General features: G+C 38.7%; 1 protein-coding gene and 1 non-coding gene across 3 annotated transcripts in view; one reads left to right on the forward strand and one right to left on the reverse strand.

The window, feature by feature from the left end:
• LOC111727580 (phosphatidylinositol 3,4,5-trisphosphate-dependent Rac exchanger 2 protein-like) overlaps positions 1 to 13,014 on the forward strand; it is a 76,230-nt gene that overhangs the window by 52,756 nt on the left and 10,460 nt on the right. For both annotated transcript variants that reach the window (XM_023517547.1, XM_023517548.1), the window contains exon 4: positions 11,271 to 11,373. In XM_023517547.1, coding sequence (XP_023373315.1) covers positions 11,271 to 11,373 — 103 coding nt within the window. The remainder of the gene's footprint in view (positions 1 to 11,270; positions 11,374 to 13,014) is intronic.
• On the reverse strand, positions 5,217 to 5,324 carry LOC111727597. The gene has a single exon (XR_002775111.1). It is a non-coding gene; the product is annotated as a U6 spliceosomal RNA (small nuclear RNA).

Raw genomic sequence — 13,014 nt, forward strand, 5'->3', positions numbered from 1 at the left:
AGGACTTCCAGGACAGATACTGAGATGTCACTCTGGAGTGCATAAAATGCGGCAATCGGCAGTGCCTTGCATCTGTCACGAGAAGCGTCTGTGTACAAAAGACTAAAAACGGCAGGAAGAGAGCTACACAGCTCCAGCTCCAGGCACCTGCGTCCTTTCTTGGAGTTGAAATAGTCATTATTCCTCTCCAAAATTTGAATGCTGCCCAGGTAACTTCAGCTTAAAGCACAGCTGATTAGATTCCTAATAACTTGTTTGCTGTAGCCACTTGAACAGAGATAATGACCTGGCTTTTAATTAAAGGAGAAAAAATAAAGACTTTCATAGAATGGGGAAATGATTTCATGTTCTAAGCTCTAAATCCGTGAGATTCTAAATATAAATCTATGGGTTTATAAAGACATTCATGTGAAGAATATTTTCAAAATAATAGGTTTCTCAGGCTGTCCTTATAAATGGACTCGGAGGGATGCCTTTGCCCTAAGGGAACGTTCTTTCTCCTGTTTTCATGACTAAAGGCAGCATCTTAGTTATAAAGGATGGTGAAAATGAGCCACGGTGCCCTGAACTGAAACACAAAAGCAGACTGTGAGCATTGGTTACAATTCTATATCAGGGCTAAACTCGGTAATCTCAAAATCGTTGACAAATATGTATTTCCCATTATATGTACATAGTAAAAAATCAAATTAACCTCCGTGTTAATGCAAGTGAACCAAAATAAATTTCAGTGATTAGCCACTTTATGTAGGTGGCTAAGGGGTTGTGTCTGGTGCCACCGTAGCCATGGTTGGTCATACTGTGGTTTGGCCCTTGATCCTATCAACTCAGAAAATCCCACACGTGCCTTCAGGGTTGACCCAATATCATAATTTTCTAACAAGAAATTATTGTGCTTACTATAAACCTATACTAACACACACAAAAGATCATATTTATCCCAATGATTCAATTGTATTATTAATGTACAAAATGGTTAAAAATCAATGCTCCAGTAACTTTCAAAGTCTAAAAATGTATCCCCAAATTTACTGACTTCAGTGTATTTTGAGGGGGGTAGTTTTTAGTTGTAACTGAGTGTGTAATATTATTTATAAAAGTTTTTTTTTTTTAATTAGTTGGGCATGGTGGTACATGCCTATAGTCCCAGCTACTCTGGAGGCCAGAAGCTGGAGGATTGCTTGAACCCAGAAGTTTGAGTCTGCTGTAAGATGTGATTATGCCATTGCACTCTAGCCTGGATGACAGAGTGAGATCCTGTCTCAAAAAATAACTAACCAAGTCAGGCGCAATGGCTCACGCTTGTAATCCTAGCATTCTGGGAGGCTGATGAAAATAGATTGCCTGAGCTCAGAGAGCAGCCTGAGCAAGAGTGAGACCCCGTCTCTACTTAAAATAGAAAAACTAGCCAGGTGTTGTGGCCGCTGCCTGTAGCCCTAGCTATTCAGGAGGCCGAGACAGGAGGATTGCTTCAGTCCAATTGTTTGAGGTTGCTGTGAACTATGATAACAATATGACTTTCTACTCAGGTTGACAGAGTGAGACTCTGTCTCAACAAGTAAAATAATAATAAATTTAAATGTGGGAAAAAAAGAAAGTATTCCTTATTAAAGGTTGCTTTTTCTACTTTTTTTTTTTTTTTTTTTTTGGAGATAGAGTTTCACCATGTCACCCTGGGTAGAGTGCTATGGTGTCACCGCTCACAGCAACCTCAACCTCTTAGGCTTCAGCAGTTCTCTTGCCTCAGCCTCCCAAGTAGCTGGGACTACAGGTGCCCCCCACCACGCCCAGCTATTTTTTGGTTGCAGTTATTATTGTTTTTAGCAGGGCCAGGACAACTTTGAACCCACCAGCCTCGGTGTATGTGGCCAGCACCCTACCCACTGAGCTACAGTGGCCAAGCCTGTTTATTCTATTTTTAATTACTTTTAACTTTTTTTTTTCAGCTCAGTATCTACATAATATCAATTTATGGCAAATTGCCATGGCTACAAATTCAGAGATCTTCCTTATTCTTGTTTGTTATGTATTTTGCTTAAGGTGTCAAGTTATAACCAGATTCTGAGTAACCCACCTGCACTAGTAATAAAAACATTTGGGATTGACCCTAAGATGTAAAAATACAATGATTAGTTACCAAGCAAAACATCAGAGTTCCTGGCAGGGAGCATGCTGAGAGTTAGCAAATAAATCCACTGTAGAGAAACAGAGCTCAAAGCCATAATCTTCACGTGGTTCTGGTTTCCCGTGTCAGTTTCATCGTGTGTTACACATCATCCTTTTGGCCCAAAAGGTGTGTTACATCTCCCCAGGTGGTCAATTTAATGCATTTCAACCCTTGGGAGACTGGCTTCTTCGTTTAGTACAATTTGAATCAACACTAAATGAAGCTATAGACCTCCAGGTTTTTAAAATGTAAAACTGATTTTAGAATAAAACTAATTTTTTTAATGTTTTTGTCTGTGATCATGGTAGATAACCAAATATAAATCTAGAAGGTCCTTAGATTTTTAGACTCTTTTATCTTATTTATTACAGACAAATGTTATGAATCGTCTTAAAGGGGAGAATTAACATGTAAAAAAATCCACTTTAGGTGACAATTGAACGCTATAAAAGTGAACAGCTGAAAAGCGTGTAATGGATATGAGTTAAAAGTGGTTGCAATGTAATATCGTGCGGGTAAGCCAATTTGGGAAACTAAGCCTTGCCTCTTGATGAGGGAACAAGAAGTTTGGATCTTGATCCTCTTGTATCTCTGTATCTAGAACTAGGACTAGCAAAGAGAAGACCATGTCACATGCTTTCCTGACCCTTATCTCTACAACATGACATATATGATCTCTGACAATTCAGTTCACAAATTCTTCCTAGACAGGGTGTGCATGCCTCATTGCTGAATAGTACTATGGTCACCTTTGAAGCACTCTGCCTGGGAAATTATGCACCAAAGCCAGTGCCTAGTCCACCCTTCAAAGCAGTTTTGGAACTCTTTTTCTGGAAAGGCCATCAAAGCTATTGTCATATTATACTTAATGTCCATAATGTCATCAGATGTCATCCTTTCAATAGTCCCTTTATCTTCATGTAAACAAAAAAGCAGTCGGGGCCAGATATGGTGAGTAGGGAGGGTGTTCTAATACAGTTATTTGTTTACTGGCTAAAATCTCCCTCATAGACAGTGCTGTGTGAGCTGGTGCATTGTTGTGATGCCAGAGCCATCAGTTGTTGGCAAAAAGTTCAGGTTGTTTTCATGTAACTTTTTCAAGCAGCCTTTTTAGCACTTCCAAATAACAAATTTGATTAACTGTTTGTCTAGCTGGTACAAATTCATAATGAACAATTCCTCTTATACCAAAAAAGTTTAGCAACATTGTTTTGCCTGTAAATTTGGACTGTTTTGCCTCTAAATGTCCAAAACATTTTCTGTCTTGGACAATTGGCTGATTCCCCTTGTGCACTTTGACGCTTTGTTTCAGTGTTGTATTGGTACATCTATGTTCCATCACCACTGATAACATGGCCCAAAACATCATCTTGCCTCTCTAAGACATCTTGGCAAACTTCAGGTCTCCTTTGCTTTTGTTCATCAGTGAATTCCTTTGGGACCATTTTTGCACACACATTGCTTATGCCAAGATTTTCAGCTAAGATTTTCCTAACTCCTTCTCAATCAATGTTTACTTGGTATGCTGTGATTCTCATGGTCACTCAATAATTTTGATGCCCAGTTCAACACATTTTTGCAATGCTGTCAGTTCAGCTTGTTACTGGCTGCCCTGACCTCTCTTTATCAGTGACCTTTCTCTCTTCTCAGAAAAACATTTAATCCATTTGTAGATTGCCATGTTTTTCATGCTGTTATCTCCATAAACTTGGACTAACATGTCCCTGATTTCACTTCCACTCTTGCTAAGTTTAACAAGAAATTTAATGTTTGTTTGTTGTTGAAATTCAACTTCTGATGTTCTCAAAACAGTGCACAAAAACATGCAACAACAATAACAAACACCACTCAGTAAAACACTACCACACGTCCACATGAACACAGCTGTGAGATACCGATATACCAAGGTTACGAAACCCTTACTAAACTGTTTGTACAGTGCTGCCAATCCAAGTGCATGGTGGCAAGTTCATTAACTTAATTGTCAGACCTCATAAAATAAAGTCAAGACCTAATGTCTGGAATCAGTTGGGACCAACACTAGAAATAAAAGCCACTAAGAATTTTTTCAATAAGCACCAAATTTTAGTCAAATGGACTCTACTTTAATTGAACCCCATCTTGTAAAAGAGTGGTACATGGAAGTTTGTCATTGGCTTCATGTAATTATCATAATCTTATCAAGATTTTCCCCAAAGTTACTTTAATGAGCACTCTTTAGAATAAAAAGGAGAATAAGACAAACCACCAGACATAAAAGAGACCCAAGGGATCTGTTAAATAAATTGATCACACACATGGCTTCAAGTAATTCTCGGAGCACTTTATGAGGTCATCATGGCTGCTTTCTGTATTTCACAGAGGAGGCAGTAAAGGCTGAGACAGTGGAAGTAGCCTGGCTCTAACTCCATGAAACAGTCCTCAAACCAATCGTAGTACCTCAGCTGCACTTAAACTCTGAACTCTACATTCAGGTTCCGAGATATTTTGAAAGTAGAAATAGAAATTGTACTTTCTATTAGAAATTGAAGTAGAAAAAATGGACACGTGTTCCAGATTTGGGGAGAGGTTTGTGCAGTGGTACCAAGATGCTGAATAAAGCAGAGGGAAGTTCTGGGTCGGGTAGAGTAAGTAAGGCACTGGGAGATGAGGTAGAAAATGGGAGAGTTGGCTCGGCGTCTATAGCTCAACCGGCTAAGGCGCCAGCCACGTACACCTAAGGTGGCGGGTTCAAATCCCCAGCCCGGACCCGCCAAACAACAATGACGGCTGCAACCAAAAAATAGCCGGGCGTTGTGGCGGGCGCCTGTGGTCCCAGCTACTTGGGAGGTGGAGGCAGGAGACTCGCTTGAGCCCAGGAGTTGGAGGTTGCTGTGAGCTGTAATGCCACGGCACTCTACCCAGGGGGACAGCTTGAGGCTCTGTCTCAAAAAAAAAAAAAAAGAAAGAAAATGGAAGAGTTCATTGAAAATGGAAGCATTGGGTGAAGGGTTGGCTTTTTTTTTTTTAAGATTATACCCAATGCAGAATATTTAATGAAGCAGTTGAGAAAAATATGGAACGCTTCAGAAATTTGCGTGTCATCCTTGCGCAGGGGCCATGCTAATCTTCTCTGTATCGTTCCAATTTTTAGTATATGTCCTGTCAAAGCAAGCACAAAGAGCTTACTTTTGCAAAGGTTGCCATTGGAAAGCAACGGAAGATGCTTTGAATACAGTAATGATAAGCTGTTAGGGGGTGTGTACTTAGTAAACCCCTTTAATAATTTCTTCACAAATTGTTCTTTGGTATCATATAGTAGAAATATTGAAATTTTCTGAGTCAACCAAAAAAGTAACTATGAACCCCATTTACTCCTAAACTCTGACTCCCAAGGCCCTACATATTTGAGACCCAACTTCATCTTCTCCTCTGTGTGCACCAGCATATTGGGCTCCACACTTGTTTGTGAGCAGAATGAGAAAGCATCAACCTCCGGGCCTTTGAACTTCCTCTTCTTGAAATGGTCTTCCACAACACAGCATCTCCCTCTGCCACCCCGCCCTCTATTAGTACCATTCCACTTTACATTCTGCTGCGAAATTTATTTTTCTGGATAACTTATTCCCACCTGATGTTATATATTTGCTACTTTATTTTCTCTTTCCTCTCACTAAAATTTGGTCATCAAAGGAATTGGAACTTGTCTTCTGTTCACTGTTGCATTCCCAACACACTATAGCGATAGAGATGTTGGGGTCTGAAGTTCAGTGCCATCTTTGTGAAAAAGAATAGCAAATTGCAAAGCAAAATAGAAATGGAAGTTAAGTGTTTATTCAGCATGTGAGAAAAAATAAATTACAGAATTTATAATGTTTATAAATATCACGTGCATTACAGAAATCTAGAAAAATAATATTTTATTAATTTATTATACATTTTTATACTTTCCTCTCACAATTTTTGGTAATGCTTTTCGATCGTCTTTTACAATTGTAACAACTTTTATAATATAATTTTCTATAGAGAGAAGAGAAAAATTGTCTTTTCTCCAACATGGTTGATCAAATTTAAGTTATCGAGAGCTTAGGAAAAAAGCCTGTCAACATAAGAATGTATTATTGCTAACATCTTGTAAATTTTTAAATTGTTGGAAAATACCAAAAAAAAACCTCTCTAAGTGTCTGTAGCCTGTGAACCACAAGGTTTGGAAGAATATTCCACAGAGTAGCTTCTGACTATATGCATTTCCAAACTTTCATCTCCACCCCACATGCACTTTCAGCCCCAGGTTCTCAGGATATGGGCGTATTTATTATATCATTAGATCTGGCCCTGCACTTCTTTTTCTTCAATCTTTTATTTATTTTTGGATTAACATGAGGGTACACACAATTATGTTACATTGTTTGCATTTATAAGGTAAAGTCTGAGTTGTAATTGTGATCTTCACCCAGGAAGTGCCTATCTCTCTTTTTCAACATCGGACTGTAGGAATACTCTGGAAGCCAGGTACACGAGGACACTCCAGTGAACTAACTATAAGTGGAAGTAACTATGAAAACCATATAAATAGGTCCCAGCCTGAATGCATCCCTAATTCAACTTTCTTTAGCTCAGTTTCAGAAATAACCACAGCCATTTGAACAGCACCCAACACGACAGAAGGAAACGTGCGTGTGAAGAAGGCAGCAGCCAGAACCATTTGCAGTTAAAAGGTTTTGCTTCTGCAAATTGGTAAAAGCATGTGACTGTGAGAACACACTGCTAGGGCCGCTCCCGGAACTTTGAACGGGATCCATATATGGGGGGAGCCCCCGAAAATCAAGCTTTTGTAGATTCAGGGTAAATCCACTCCTGCCAGCATGTTGTGGTACTTGTAAATACAAAGTAGACACTCAAAAAACATTCGGCAAGTGAATAAGTGAATGACTAGAAAAGTACTGTTTCTGTGTTTCTTCCATAGCGTTGCTAAATCAAACTGTCTTTTGAATTTAAATTGGACTCATTAGTTATAGGTTAGATTTATCATATTAAAACCAGGCTAAATATCTGAGTCATTTGGGATCTATTCTCAACATGAAATACATCAAGAAGATTTATTAACTGTAGGCACAGGTTTAGTGACATTTTCCTTTTTCTTTCTGTGGTGAAATTGAAGATTTCTATACAATTTCGCCACCCCATCAAGTGTGCTTCTTCAAAATATCCTCTAAGCAGAGCCATTACTGGGAATGTCTTTCTACTAAAATTACAGAAATACTTTCTTCTGTGGATATGTTATACTTACTTTTTTTTTGGAAAGACAAATACTACTCAGTGGTATTTATTATATTATTTTTATGACTCCTGTGGAGAGAGTTGTCTGAATTTTTTAGAGAGTTGATGTTGCAGCTAGAAAGAGCTGAAAAATTGAAGGCCTGCATTTTCCAGATGGGGTGAAAATATAGATTTATTTAAATTTTAATTAACTGATGTGAAAACAGACAATGCTAGAAAGGAAATTGGGGTGTCAGACAAGAAACAACATATTGAATGAGAGTTTCTGGGCTTTAATAGGTTCCTTTTATTCTCTTGCCCAGGGTTGGCGTATCAGTTTCTCTGGTAATGAGAAAGCACCTGTAAAATCAAATGAGCTGTCATAAAACCTGACTCTGAGTATACATTTTTGCACCACTGAAAAACCATGTGTTAAAGAAAGTCTAGCACGTGTCCCCAAGGCCACATCTGAAGAACTAGGACAAGTGGCTTGAGGAGAAGGAGAAGGAAGTTTATTAATTTGATAATGAGGAGGATGAAGACTCTCATCTTAAAGTGCCATCATCCTAACTATAGCAGAAATCCAGAGCTTTCAAAGGGGAGGTTTTCAGCGTTAGGCTGTTGCTATTTAATTGTAGTTAATGGTTCTGATCAGTCTCGTTTCACCTCAAAAAACAGTCTAGTGACTTCTGTCCGCATTCTGTTGAACTCTCTCCTGTGGTACAGAGAACTTAGAAGGCTCTGCCCCTCTGATGACTGGCTTGGGGCAGGGATACAGGTTTTAGTTATCAAAAAGGGTTGGAGGGAGGTTAAAAGAGACAGAAAACACTTTTATCCTTTTTCAGGCCATTTCCTCTGTTAACAGTTGTGCCACTTTCTGGAATGACAGCATCAAAACACTTCTTGCAAATGCTGGGTTTTTCCACTTGACATTCAGATGGAGATAGTTGAGAGAAGCTAAAAGCTGTGAGGCAAATAATGGTCTATTGACAGAAAAGTTGTGGCCTTCCGGCTAGACTTTTGGTCACATTCTTAATTTAGGATAAGGAATTCTGTGATGCCATGAGGTGAAATACAAAGCCTCAGTTGGATTCATCAACCATGAATCAAACACAAGCCACATATTTCCCATGTTTATATGATTATGTCTTTTTACCTTTTCACTTTTCAAAACTTCCAAGTAACCTTGGGACCTAACTGGAACATACACAGTGTGGAGTAGGAAAAGACAAATATAGGTTGCAACTATCTTTTTGTTTAATATATATATTTTCTGGTATGCTGGAGAAAAAATATATATGCATATGCGTTTGAAGGTGGATTTTTCTGTTCGGTGATGTGTGAGTGATTCCAAAGAGGAGACCCTTTAAGTACCCTGTAAGAGAGCGTGTTACTGGGCACGTTGATTTCCTCATCACAGTAAAATCCTTTAAAATTCTCTGAGAGCAGATAATTTGCCTTACTATTGTTTATTACAACTTGAAGTAGGAAGAAAGAAATCAGTTTAAAATGATTAAACAATGAAAAAAGGCCAGGAGCAGTGGCTCACACCTACAATTCTAGCACTCTGGGAGGCCAAGGTGGGTGGATTACTTTAAGCTCAGGAGTCCAGACCAGCCTGAGCAAGAGCGCGACCCCGTCTCTACTGAAAATAGAAAAATTAGCTGGATATTGTGGCACACACCTGTAGCCCAGCTACTGAGGCAAGAAGATCACTCAAACCCAAGAGTTTGAGGTTGCTGTGAGCTATGATGCCACAGCACTCTACTTCAGTGTGATAGTGAGAGAGAGAGAGAGACACTGTCTCAAAATAAATAAATAAATAGAATGAATAAAAATTATTGGCTGCCTGTTGAAAAGCCCTTTGCAGCATGTTAGAGATAAAGTAAGCAAGATACAAAGCAAGACATGCTTGATCAGGAAAGCACAGACATATTTCAGCACGATTAGAAAAAGATAAAGATTTTTTTCCCCTTAGCTTCATTCAGCTGGTGTGATGAGTGTTATTGATTAAAATGTTAGGATCAATAAAGATTTAAAATTGGAGTAGAGGAGACCTTAAGGAAGAGAGCTAGGTTATGGTCTGTTGAGTAAGCTGGCAATTAAATGCTTTGTGGAAAATTGATTTTTTTAAACATGAACTGTCAATTACCCTGCTTGGCCTTCACTGGCATAGATTGTTTTCCAGCAGCCGTCTGCATGTGCGTGTCAAACAACACACATTGTTACCAGACTCATGCACTCAATATTTGTGAACATCCTGTACAACCAGAAGCTAATTATAAAACGTCAGCCCATCCGAACATGTGTTAATGCTTTTAAAAGAATTATCTGTAATGGTAATGAGGAAGCTGATTCTGAAGTCATCTAACAGCCAATGGCATTTAACATGTTTCTTCTCAGAATATAATTATGTATAACACACACGGCTGCATTTTGTCACATTTTTTTTAATATGACAACAGTTATGTTTTAAATCCCTTTCTTCTCTTTTTCTTAATTCATCAGTATTAAAACCTTCCAAAGATTAGACTTCTGTGTTACAGCCTCGTAACCAAGGATAATGAGTTAGTTATTCCTCACAGAGAAGCAACTGCATTGTAGGACTTACTGTCATTTGTAAGAAAAAATAATAGACAAATCTAGAAAAAGACATGAGTAAGTGGCAGTGCCTGTGAGTCAGTGAGTAGGGCACTGGGCCCCGTATACTGGGGGTGGTGGGTTCAAACCTGGCCCTGGCCAAAAACTGCAAAAAAAAAAATAAAAGTGAGTAAAAGACAAAGCACAGTGAGATAAATATAGAGAAAAGACTAATCAAAATATCAGTCAATTTTTAAAAAAGGAAAACAAAATCCAATAACATAAATTTTAGGAAAGACATCTGAAATAAGTGAGCTTATCTGTGAAATATATGCAAAAGGTAACCTTAAGAAAATGATTAAAAGACCAACACCTTAAAAATTAACAAACATAGGCTTTAAGGGCTGCTATAGAGATAAATGCGGAGAAACAGAAGAAATGCCTTAAATAGAAGGGAAAAGAATAAAGGCTCACCAGTCACTAAATTCTGGTTAGAACTCTTCTCGGGGATCGCTCTGGGCACCATTTTCCTGTATAAATAGTTACATGTTCCTTTGGAGCTTTTACAAACAGACTTTTTACCAGAAACTTTATTTTTTTTTTTCAAGAGACAGGGTCTCACTCTGTTGCTCAGGCTGGAGTGCAGTGGTGAGACCACTCCTTGAACTCCTGGCCTCAAGCAATCCTCCCACCTCGGCCTCCCAAAGTACCAGGATTATAGGTGTGTGTCATGGTCCCCAGTCAAGGAACACATTCTTTCAAATCAGTTTGGACCATAGTGAATAGTAATTTCACTGTTTATTTTTCTAAGATACAATATGTAGAAATGAATGATAAATATTACAAAGTCATTTCTTCTAAATTACATGAAATACCACTAAAGAATAATGTTGAGCCATCAAATTTGTTAAAATTTAATTTTCCATGAGTAGGTGTTCTCATAAACACAGTTCATTATGGTTTTGTTTTCACTTCCTGAAAGTGGGACACAACTACAACAGGGACTTTACCTAACAAATGCAAACATTGGAACCTAATTGTTTGTACCCTTATATAAATCTGAAATTTAAAAAAAATGGAAAACAAAAATATATTTGATCTATGACCCCAGTAATGTACCTCTGTAATCTAAAACAAGTATTTTTCATGGAAAAACCAGTGGTTCATTGTGCATTCACTTTGATTTTGGCTGATACTTTCTAATTTTGAAATTGGTAATCCAAACAGACTCCAAGAGTGTATCAGGAACTGGGGGGGTCTGACCTGCCTTTGCCTTGACCCACAGGTGCACCCTAAGCGTGACACTGGAGCAAGCCATCATTCTGGCCAGAAGCCATGGACTGCCTCCCCGATACATTATGCAGGCTACAGACGTGATGCGGAAGCAAGTAAGTCTCACACATGTTCTAGGGGGATGTTTTGTAGCACTTAGACTTGAGGTTTCCTTTGTTCATGGGTCAGATATTTGACAGGTGCCTAGGTGTGAAAGGTGCTTTACTAGGCTCAGAGGGTAAGTTGTGAATGAGAAATGCTCCCAGGGAGAAGACAGGGAAGCAACTTGTGGGGTTTTTCCAGAAATCTTAGCCTGGGAACAGAAATGTTTAAGCCAGTGGTTCTCAACCTTCCCAATGCTGCAACCTTTTAATACACTTCTTCATGTTGTGGTGGAATAACGAAAATTATTTTCGTTGCTACTGTATGAAGAATATATTATTATATGAAGTAGCAATGAAAATAATTTTATGGTTGGGGGTCACCACCACATGAGGAACTGTATTAAAGGGTCACGGCATTAGGAAGGTTGAGAACCGCTGGTTTAAGCAGTAACTTAAAAGAGGAAGAATTGACCAAGTACAATGGGATAAAAGTAGACCTGGGACTTGGCTGAGGAACAAGGTAAGAGGACATATGGCATTTTCTAGGAATTGTAGATGATTTCGTAAGACTGGCAGAGTGGGTTTGGGAGCAAGGAACAGTGAGGCCCCTACATGCTTCTGGTCATCTACAAGGGTCTTGCTGTGTGTTTCTTTACTCCAAAGATAAAGCAATCGCCTTTTCCTTTGGAGAAAGAACAGCAGTCTTGGGACTGTCTTTAGGTCACTGGAGTACTTCTAGGTGAGGATATATTCTTTTATAAATTGAATGAACCTTCTGTACAATGATCCAGTAGTATTTTCAGTGTGGTAGTTTAATTTTCAATCCTTAAAATTCTACTTTAAAAAAAAAACAACAAAAATGCACTAAGCCTCTAATTTACTGATTAGGAAAATGTACTTCATCTAGTAGAAAAGACACTTAACCTTGGGAAAAGCAGAAGAAATTGAGGGACGTCCATTTTATATGCTTTTCTACCACCTTGTCTTTGGGATACCACAGAAAATGGATGTAATAAATCTCTCTCCTTGCTGACTTGGTTTAAGTTGCCCAGTGATAGTGATATAGGCCTTTGTAATTATGACTGCTTTGTTTATTATTAAAGACTCACTGCCTAACTCTCAGGCAAACACATAAATCCTTTGGGCTTGCCCCCAAGATTATACTACAGAAAATCAATGAAGCCAATGAAAAAAAGCAACCAAAGAGCTGGCAACACCATGTCAGCATCTGCAACACAGAGATGGACACAGGGTGTGCATAGACGTTAGTGCTTCTGGTTAGGACCCCGGAGCTGAAGATTGAAAACCAAGACCTTAGAGGGTCCCATAGGGATTTCTGAGTAAAGGTTAGATCTGCCAGAAGTATGGGACATACTGTGGTCTAGCTGGCAAAGGGCAGACACAGATGCGAATGGCCAGCAGGTTTAGGAAGGCTTCTTAGGGGGTGGATGTACAAATTAAGTTTTAAAAAGTAGATGGAAAGTAAACTTACAATTATCCATATCAGAGTTGAGATTTGGATTGCTAAACATAGAGAGAGAGAGATGAACTATCTTTCTTTTTTACTATATTGCTGTTTGAGTTTGCAGACAGATTTGGAAGAACCATTTCAAAACTATAATTTATGGCAAGAAAAAGAGACTAGAATTAACC

Source organism: Otolemur garnettii, unplaced genomic scaffold (genome assembly GCF_000181295.1).
Source record: "Otolemur garnettii isolate 467f Iridium unplaced genomic scaffold, OtoGar3 scaffold00113, whole genome shotgun sequence".
Classification (NCBI taxonomy): domain Eukaryota; kingdom Metazoa; phylum Chordata; class Mammalia; order Primates; family Galagidae; genus Otolemur; species Otolemur garnettii.